This window comes from Melanotaenia boesemani, chromosome 7 (genome assembly GCF_017639745.1).
Source record: "Melanotaenia boesemani isolate fMelBoe1 chromosome 7, fMelBoe1.pri, whole genome shotgun sequence".
In the NCBI taxonomy this organism is placed as follows: Eukaryota; Metazoa; Chordata; class Actinopteri; order Atheriniformes; family Melanotaeniidae; genus Melanotaenia; species Melanotaenia boesemani.
In genome coordinates this window covers 11,352,903-11,362,211 of record NC_055688.1, presented here as the reverse complement: position 1 = coordinate 11,362,211, position 9,309 = coordinate 11,352,903, and the positions used below count along the sequence as shown (strand labels likewise).

Here is a 9,309-nt window from a genome sequence, read left to right as displayed (position 1 = left end):
TGTATTTTTGTTATCTGATTTTTGTTTGAGTTAAATGTTCTTTTTCTACTAAATATTTTGTGCAGAAAGAAATCAGAGGGATCCATTTTTTTGCATGGTTACAATTTAGTTTTATTCAAGTTAATTTTAATTTCAGAAAGAACTTCAGAATTTGAATGTGTTCAAAAGCAAAAAAAAAAATGTTTTAGGAGACTAAATGAGTTTTCTATTTTCTTGTAAGAATCACATACAACTAACTTTGTCAATATAAATTTTATATTTTATGAGCTTAAAATAAGTATACTTCCATTCAGCATGTTTTTTTCTTTGTTGGATATTCTGTTTGTTTAGTTCTGATTGGCCCCAAAATCCACAGTGAAAATTAGAAATCACTTCAGCAATGAGAGGCTCATGTTTATGTACATGGTATTGTCATGATTCAGTGACACCTTTAATACAAGGATAACACCTTAGTTAAAATAGGTTCTGCTTTGTTGTCCTTTTTTTCATCCATTCATTTTTTTTATACCACTCAGTCCAATTCAGGGTCATGGGAAAACTGGAGCCTATCCCAGATATAAAGTAAAACTATCTGAGAAGTGCCGCCGCAAAATTAATACTTTTTTTCAGTATATTGATGTACTTCATCTTCTAATTTTACTACCTCTTCTTTAGCGTTAATCCCGCTGATGCTGGATGAATCGCTAGGGGGCGCTGTTCGCCGATTCTTTACTAATGAGCAACACCTGCTGCCGTACCTCGTTCAGCCTCAAAAAGGCGCGAAAAACTGCTGATAGTTTTTCCGTAGAGTTTCCGTTGATACGATGCCTCGCGTTCCACCTGCTTATTCGGATGTCTTTTACAGCCCGCTAACTGAAGACGTGGAGGAACTGCTGGGCCGTTTCCAGCGGACAGACTCTGTCAGGTATGAGGACTTCTCGGCCATTTGGAGGGACATGAGATTCTCGGACGTTTTCTTGGGCATGACCAACAACGGTGAAATTAAGAGATTTAGCAGGGTAACCATGGCAACCGCCATGAAATACTTCCTGCCACCGTACAGCTACCAGATCCGAACGGGCGGTTTGTATCTGATGTTTGGTTTTTACAACATGCAGCTTGCCGTTCCTCCGGTGAGGATCAGACTGGCTCTGAAGGACTGGGATCACGTGCAAGCCTTTCTCAGAGACTCTGTGGACGCGCAACACTATGATGTGGTTTATATATACCAGAAGCTTGTTGCAGCTAAAGCCTTCCACTACACAGCCATGCCTCATTTTCTCACCTTCCAGAAGCACCACAACCTAAAGAATGACCCTTTGCCTGCGGAGTTCCTGGGCAGGACAACTGCAGTCCAGGAGCTCATGTCTGCAGATTTCCTGGATGAGCTGGCCGACATCCAGAGACACTATGAGAAGCTGAAGGGGGGCACCATGAAGGTGAACACCCAAGTCAACATGGTCAACCCAGAGTTAGCTCTTCAAGTAAAACATTGCATGTCTGAGTTCATCACATGGCAGGAGAAGACTTTCCCCGCACAGAGCAAAAAACACAAGAAGGCTGGAGATGAAGATGATGAGGAGGAGGAAGAAGAGGACGACGACGACGATGTTGAGCCAACTGAAGAAGAATCCTGCAGCAGAAGAGCCAGGCTCCTATCCTCCATTAAGCAGAAGAGCTACAGAAACTATCAGGAGGTGTCCAAGTCCAGGAGACACCGACATGTTGAGGTGGTGGACTCCTGCAGCTCTGGTGCTAAGCAGGCCTGGAAAGCTCCTGTTCCTCAGAAGAAGAAGAGGCCCATTTCTCTACGGGCCCGGACCTACAAGAGCCTGGGCGTGACCAAGGAAGACAGCACTGCCCAAGCCTGGCTTCTGAGTGTTCCTGAGCAGCTGGAGGGGCTGCTAAATGTGAAGAGGCTAGACCAGTCTGCACCATACAAGTTGTCAGAGTAGAGGATCTTTACCTCCACTTTTTGGTCAAGAGCTTAGTTGGCTATGTTCCCAATGATCGAATAAGTTACGGTTCCTGAAATGTTTCGGTGGAAGTATTTATTAATTTATCAATAAATTGCTCTTAAGTTTTCATCTTTCTCCTAAATTCTGTTCAAGCTAGTTTGTCTGGGCAAGAACCCTTATGACAATACAATGAGAGAAAAGTTAAATATCTGTACTTAAGATGTCAACTTCCTAACTGATCAGTTATGTTTCTTTTTAAACAAAATGTTCTTGCTTTTCATATTCAGCAGTAGGAATGGAAGAGGGAATGCACAAAGTACAGGCAAATATCCAGATGTTTGTTTTTGTAATTGGACACCTGTGAATTTTCAGGCTTCCAGATGTCTTTGGTTTTGAAAATCTTTATAAAAACTACACTTACCTCATTCAAAATCTTCTGAGGGAACTGGATCCTTGCATGGGAACCTAACCTCACAGTTTATCGGTTACTTGTTTTGGTGTATTGGTGTCGGTTTCATTAAAATTATTGCTCCCACTACCGTTTGTTCAACACTCTGAATTCCTCATTATTAAACTTTTTTTTTTTTTAAAGAGTTTTCTTTTAAAACAAATCTTGTAAATTTTTATTTTTGACTTAGTAAATATCTTAAGAATTAAAACCATAAAGGTAAATAAATGTATATTTTAAAATTATAACATGCACATCTAAAAATACATTTTGCAACAGGGGTGCCTAGGTCCGGTCCTCAAGATCTGCTGTCCTGTAACTTTTAGGTGCAACCCTTCTCCAACACACTTGAATCAAATGGGTGAATTTCCTCATTTGCATGTCATTAAGCTCTGCAGAGGCCTGGTAACTAGCCATTTATTTGATTCATGTGTATTCAAGGGGCACCTGTAAGGGTTGCAGGATAGTAGAGCTCAAGGACTGGACTCTGGGCAGCGTGTTCTAAAATATTAATATGTTTAAATAACATATTGAAGTTATTTCAGACCAGGAATCTCCATCTGTGGTCCTTATAAGCTACGGTACTGCAGATTTTTGATGTTTTCCTACTACAACACCACTCTCAAATGAAAAGCTCTGCACAAGTCTTATAATGACCCACTGATTTCACTCAGGTATGTTGGAGAAGGGGAAACCATCTAAAGTGTTTCAGTCCTAGTACTCAGGACCCACTGCCCTGTATTAGAGGTAACCCTATTTTAACACACCTGAATGAAACAAATGACTCTTTAACAGGCTTGCAAAGAACTTCATGTGGAAGTTATTTGTCTGATTTAGGTGTGTTAGAGCAGGATCTAAAACACATCTAAAACATGGAAGATAAACACAGGCCTTACGTTACAGCTTATTTAAGTGATGGCGACATCTGCCGGTCGTAGCTTACGCAGTTACTGCACTCTCTGGCTCCCTCCAGTGGTCTGTTCGTACAACTGCATCACCACGACGGCTTAATTCAGCCGGAAATTTCGTGTGGAGAAGTTCATCCGGAGCTTCCTGTCACTTAAGCCACTTGTTGAGGAAGAGTAGCGTAAGAGGAGGCGAAGAAGAGCACAAGTCCCGTCTAAACTTAAACAATGTCCGAGGAAGACTGGCAAAGAACGCAAAAGCAGAGTAGCTAAGTCGGCAGTTGCGCACCATGGTCGGCCTGAGGGAAGCGGGGATTCTCAGCGGCTCCGTTGTTGTTGCGGCGGGGACCGCTTATCTTATCTGGAGCTATGTGTCCTCTGCCGGGCAGAAGAGCGCTACACGGCCGGAAAGAAATGTTAAGAGTGTCTCAAAGGAAAAGGAGAAAAGCCAACAGGAGGCTCCGGCTAAAGAAGCTGTGGCCGCTGTTGAAGCTCCGAAAACATCAACGGTAAAGTTGCGGGAAAGATGTTACGATGCAGTTGCTTCTGTAAACAGACGCAGATAACCAAACTATTCTATAAAAACGACGTGATAAAATATTTCAGGAATGTTGTTTTATCTGACATTTTTTATCAGTCTATAATCACTTAGTTTATTAATGAAATATAATTTTACCACTTCACCACACGTGTTGGCACGTTCTTGCAGAGTTGCAGTGATGCATTTTGGGAAACGTAGTCAGAAAACTTGAGTTTTGTTAAAATGTTCTTTTCAAAGAACAGGTTGTTCTAGTGTACGTTCTTTAGATTTTATTTATTTATTTTTTCATAACAGATGAGAGGAGATTGCAAGTTGTTAGCCATCACTATTTAGTTTAATTTCAGTTTCACCTATCTACTCCATCAAAAGTCGCTCATTTCATTTGTCCAAGAGCATTTCTCTCTTCTGATGTTCATACACTAGATCAGTCACAAAGTATATTGTTTCTGGTCACCATGTACACCTGTTCCAAGAGTGTTATATCAACAAGAGAAGAGTTTTACAGAGTGTTATTCAGTGCTGGTTAAGTCATTTTACTCAAAGTAATAAAAAAATGTCAAATAATAATAATGCAGCTACACTTTTTTAATGTCAGTTATTAATCTGAGGAGGCCGCATCCTTACTTTTCATACAGGTAAGCGTGGTCTAAAAATATTAAATCCAGTAAACATTCACATCATTTGCCCTGGAGTTGGAAATCTGCACAGAACATCAGAAGATTGATTTGCCAAACATTGTGCATGCAGTGGGACATCATTGATCTTCATCCCATGTAAACAGAATGATGCAATAATCAATTTTCATTTTAATAGATGGCTAACCAGAAGGGTAGAATAAAAAAGGAAAGATGTGATATAAGTTAAATTATAACTACATTTCTTCTTTTTTTTTCTTTAAAATCTGATTGTTTAATGTTTGTAATTTGACAAAATACATGAATAACAGAGAATTTACCTCACCAAGTATCTCTTGAGTTATTTTCTGACTGTATAATTCTGGTATGTATTACCTGATTGTATGATTATAATTAAGTACCAGAATACTAAGCCCTAATCTGGTGTGGTCTGTGTTTCAGTCCCGGCCAGTAGAGTCAAAAGGAAGGCAGGTTCTGGTTCTGGGTCTGGATGGAGCCGGTAAGACTAGCCTGCTTTACTGTTTGTCCACTGGCGTCCTGGAGCAGGACACACAGCCAACGCAGGGCTTCAACGCTGTCTCCATCAGCAAAGACAACCTGAACATCGAGTTTCTAGAAAGTAAGTCTGAGCTCGTCGTGCACCTGCAGTGTTACAACACTGGGTTCAGGAGATGAAATTACTGTTCTTATTGCAGTTATTTTGAATTCATAAACAAATTCTTCATTTTATGGTTTTACTATGGAGCTTAATGAAATATGTTTTTCTATTTAATTTTTAATTCATTTTAATTTAGTAAAGTCATCTCTGCAGCTATTTTCCGCTACATCATGTGCACTCAGAGGCTTGACTCCTATTAAAAAGAAATGAGCTCCAATAAAAACGTGATTCATTTGGACTTTTTGAAGATCTGTAAAAGACGTAAATGGCCGTTAATGGTTGTCCCTTCTGCTTCCAGACTACGTTTCATACATTTGTCCAAAGCCCATTTTATAGGCCATCTTTTTTCTTATTGTAACAATACATTCAGGTTAAAAATGTGAGACAATAACTGAAACACAAGCCGTGCAGGGGGCAAGTAAAAAGGCTGTTAACGTATGGAAAATGAAACATGCATGCATGACTTTTTATTATCAGAACTCCTTTAAAAAGAAAAAAAAAGTCATATTTTGAGGTTAGTTTGTATTATAAAGAACTAGTCCCTTAGTCTGCACTATGATGTTGAAAATAAAGACTGCTTTGCTAAAATGACAACACAAAGTATGAGAAGGGAATAGATCACCTTAAAAACATCATAAGAGCTTGAATAAGGTCCGCTTCTACCAAGAAACAAGTCCAGTTGACTTTATTCAAGCTCTTATGACTGAGAATCCACCAACTTACCTCAAAAATCAGAATTTGTCTTCCCTTGATGGCCAGTTAGGAGCTAAAAAACAAACTGAATGGTTCAATACTTCCAAGATGAGGAAAAAAGAGACAAGACTTTAAAAATGGACGTAAAAAAGGTTAAAGTTATTAGATTAACATAAAACGATAAAAACTGTCGTTTGGTCTCCAGAAAGGGCGTAAACATGACTGAATATGTTTTTTATTACAAAACAATGCATCTTATAACCTGAGTTAAGATGTTTGAGACTTTTGAAAGTGACATTTGTGTCACATATTTTAGTTTTAGCTAATCGACAGGCTGTTTTTTTGTCTGGTTGTTTTTTAACATGCGAGTTGCAGCAAAACAAAGAGAGGGATCATTCAGTGAAAAGAAATGGCATGTCCACCGGAGAGGGCATATTTGGGTTTTTTGTATTTCACACAAACTATAATTTCATGATCTTGATATGAATGCTTTGCAGTAGCTTTTTTCAAATGTTTTCTGTTAAACACTTTTTAATAAGCTTATTAGTACATCAGTAAATAATTTAATATTATAAAAACAAAAACTTTAAAATACCCTGGCTTGTAATGTGTGAAATTGTGAATTTTAGTGACATTTCTTGTCACTTGTACTGGTTTTTCTCATAAAGCTAAAGTGAGAAATGGTACAGATGATTCTTTTTACTCTTTTACCTGTATGCTTACCTGCATGTAGAAGTTACTCTACATACTTCATTAGATTTTATTCCACTCACTCAGCCCTGATTTTAGTATTTGTTGTGACATGTTTAGTTCTTGCTGGTTTTATAATATAGTTTAAGACTCAAATTACATCCGGTGTGAAATTAAAAGGCCTTAGAAACCATATAAACAAAAGATATGATGCATTTAAACTGTGGCTCATCTGCTTGTCTCTGTCTGCATGTCAGTTGGAGGTAAAGAGGACCTGCGGCCATACTGGCAGAGGTACATGTCCAAAGCTCTACTGCTGGTGTTCGTGGTCGACTCTGCCAACCCGCAACTGTTTCCAGTAGCAAAGAAGCATTTACACGAGCTGCTGGCTTCTCACCCTCGCCTGCCTTTAATGCTGCTGGCCAACAAACAGGTGGGTGTGACAGAAAACCAGTTCAGACAGATCTCAGCAAGAAAACCTGCAGGCTGCTTCTGCAAGAAGACGGAGGCTTTAAAACTAGAGACTTTATTTATAACGCACTTTAAAAACAAGAAAGTTGACCAGTGTGCTACAACATGTAGCATAACATTAAAATAAAAACAATTAAATAGCATAGTAATAGCAGAAGTACCTTTAAAATTTGAAATAGTTACATAAAATAATTAAAATCAACTAAAATGAGATCAAAATGTCAACATGTGATGCTGTGCCAAATGCCACACAGATATAGAGGCCTGTCTAATGTAGATCATCAACATGTTTGTCTTCTGATGCTAGGATCTTCCAGGTTCCTGCAGCATCACGGACCTCCATGACGCGCTGTCCCTGTCAGAGATCGGGGAGCGCCAGCTGTTACTCATCGGTACCCATGTGAAGAAAGGCCAGGCAGAGCTTAGCTCGGGTGTTCAGGATGCTCGGGATATTATCATCCAGATGGTTTGTGGGGGAACAGGTGAAACCCGGCAATGATTTCTCATTGTGATTGCACTTCTCACTTTCCTGTGGTTGGCTGAAACTGCTTAATGTACAGTATTTGTGTACAGTTGATGACCTGTCTCTGTTTTTTTTTTTATCACAAATGGTTCACATCTTACCTGTAAGGGTGTGTTTTTATCTGTATTTAACAACACATCTTTTAGCAGCAGATGGAGCCATGAATGTTACACATTTCAAGTTATTTTGTGTTTTAAAGCTTTAAATACAGGTGCTCGTCTTAAAATTAGAATATCGTAAAAAAGTTGATTTATTATAATGTAGACATTCATTCCTCACAGACTGACATATTTCAAATGTTCAGCTGGCCAACATTTCTAGAAAAACTTTTTTTTGTATCGGTCTTAAATAATAATCTAATTTTCTATGATATTGAATTTGGGATTTTCATTAGTTATCAGTTATAATCATCAATATTAAAAGAAATAAATATTTGAAATATGTCAGTCTGTGAGGAATGAATGTCTATATTATACAAGTTTCACTTTTTGAATGGAATTACCAAAATAAATAAACTTTTTCATGATATTCTAATTTTATGACGAGTACCTGCATTCAGTTTAAGAACAGTAACATCTTTTTGCCATTTGGGGTCGCTAGTGTGCAAATTTCCCAAAGAACTACATGTTTAATTGTTTTGATATCAAAACTTTAAAATGGGATTGCTACAGGGAACTTAAACAACTGTTTTTCACAACTCTTTGCTGTGATATGCAGCTGCTTTACTTAATGTTATTGTTCATCAGACAAATCTGAACACTACATAACAACTACTCCTGCTTGAGTGTTGGATCCTATCAAATAAAGGTTTCATTCATTGTTATCTCACGTGCTGTGTATTTTGTGTTAAATGTTCAAAAGGGAGTCTGTTTTATATTAAATATGGATTACGAGCTTTGTTCTTTTGAATTTGCTTTTGTTTTTGCTTATTTTGTCTCACCAACATATCGTTAATTTGAGGAAATCTGTTGTACAAAAGTAAATTACACTGTTTACAAAACCATCACAACATTCTGGGAATATAAAGGTTTCAAAGAGCAAAATGAGTTGAAGATAAATGAAAACGTGATTTTTTTTTTTCTCAAAACATGGTTAATACTGCATGAAAGGTTTTATGTTATGTTAATCTTTTCGCTCTTGAATAAACTCTTTCCAATCATATTTCTTGTGTTTTTAGTCTTCTTTGCATCACTGACAGCACACCGCATGACTGCTTATGGGCATAAAACTAGGTTATCTGGTGGCAAACATTTGCCCCTCATTGCGGAGAAAGCCTCATACGAACATGGTTCTAAACAATTAGTCACATCTCATCAAAGAGCGTTTATATCATGGTCCAGAAATACTACAGCAACTTCCTTCTAAGATGACCTATTTGTATCACTTTCCTGTTAACCCTGTGAGAAGTCTTGAGTCAGTAGGATGGATGGATTAACCACGCTGACTCCAGTTTCAAGGAGTCCTCAGGTGTGGATTTGGTTGCTAAGGGCTCGTGGTTTCATAGCAACAGCAGTAGATAATTGTGACACCATAACCGGACATCAGACCGAAAGGTGAGATGGTGCCTGGAAAACAAGGTAAATTTATCAGTTCCTGTCTGGGTGTGCAAATGTTCTGTGGTCTGATATTTTCTGTCTAAATTCTTTTATTGATTCCTGCAGGTGTTCAGGCCAGGTTTGGTCCATCAACCAGGTAAAGTTATTTAATTTTATCATTTCTCAGGCTTCCACATCGAGCTTTCTATTATAACTTGATGTCATAATTAACACAATATGCTTTTCTTGTTATATTTTACATGTTAAAGTAGA

The 9,309-nt window shown here is 38.2% G+C and overlaps 2 protein-coding genes across 2 annotated transcripts; both read left to right on the top strand.

Moving 5' to 3' along the window:
* The first annotated feature begins 734 nt into the window (after nucleotides 1–734).
* LOC121642708 (snRNA-activating protein complex subunit 1-like) lies at nucleotides 735–2,472 on the top strand. Its single transcript, XM_041989568.1, has one exon. It carries the CDS (start codon nucleotides 804–806, stop codon nucleotides 1,932–1,934), a length of 1,131 nt encoding a protein of 376 aa, XP_041845502.1. The 5' UTR covers nucleotides 735–803; the 3' UTR covers nucleotides 1,935–2,472.
* A 915-nt stretch (nucleotides 2,473–3,387) lies between these two features.
* arl9 (ADP-ribosylation factor-like 9) lies at nucleotides 3,388–8,660 on the top strand. The gene is made up of 4 exons (XM_041989570.1): nucleotides 3,388–3,799; nucleotides 4,908–5,085; nucleotides 6,765–6,940; nucleotides 7,286–8,660. Exons 1-4 carry the CDS (start codon nucleotides 3,581–3,583, stop codon nucleotides 7,475–7,477), a joined length of 765 nt encoding a protein of 254 aa, XP_041845504.1. The 5' UTR covers nucleotides 3,388–3,580; the 3' UTR covers nucleotides 7,478–8,660.
* The last annotated feature ends 649 nt before the right edge of the window (nucleotides 8,661–9,309 follow it).

Excerpts from the sequence above, each read along its gene's own strand:
- LOC121642708 (XM_041989568.1), top strand. The coding sequence starts at position 804 with ATGCCTCGCGTTCCACCTGCTTATTCGGATGTCTTTTACAGCCCGCTA.
- arl9 (XM_041989570.1), top strand. The coding sequence starts at position 3,581 with ATGGTCGGCCTGAGGGAAGCGGGGATTCTCAGCGGCTCCGTTGTTGTT. Across the intron at positions 3,800-4,907 it reads AAGCTCCGAAAACATCAACG|TCCCGGCCAGTAGAGTCAAA; the intron begins GTAAAGTTGCGG and ends TCTGTGTTTCAG. Across the intron at positions 5,086-6,764 it reads GAACATCGAGTTTCTAGAAA|TTGGAGGTAAAGAGGACCTG; the intron begins GTAAGTCTGAGC and ends TCTGCATGTCAG.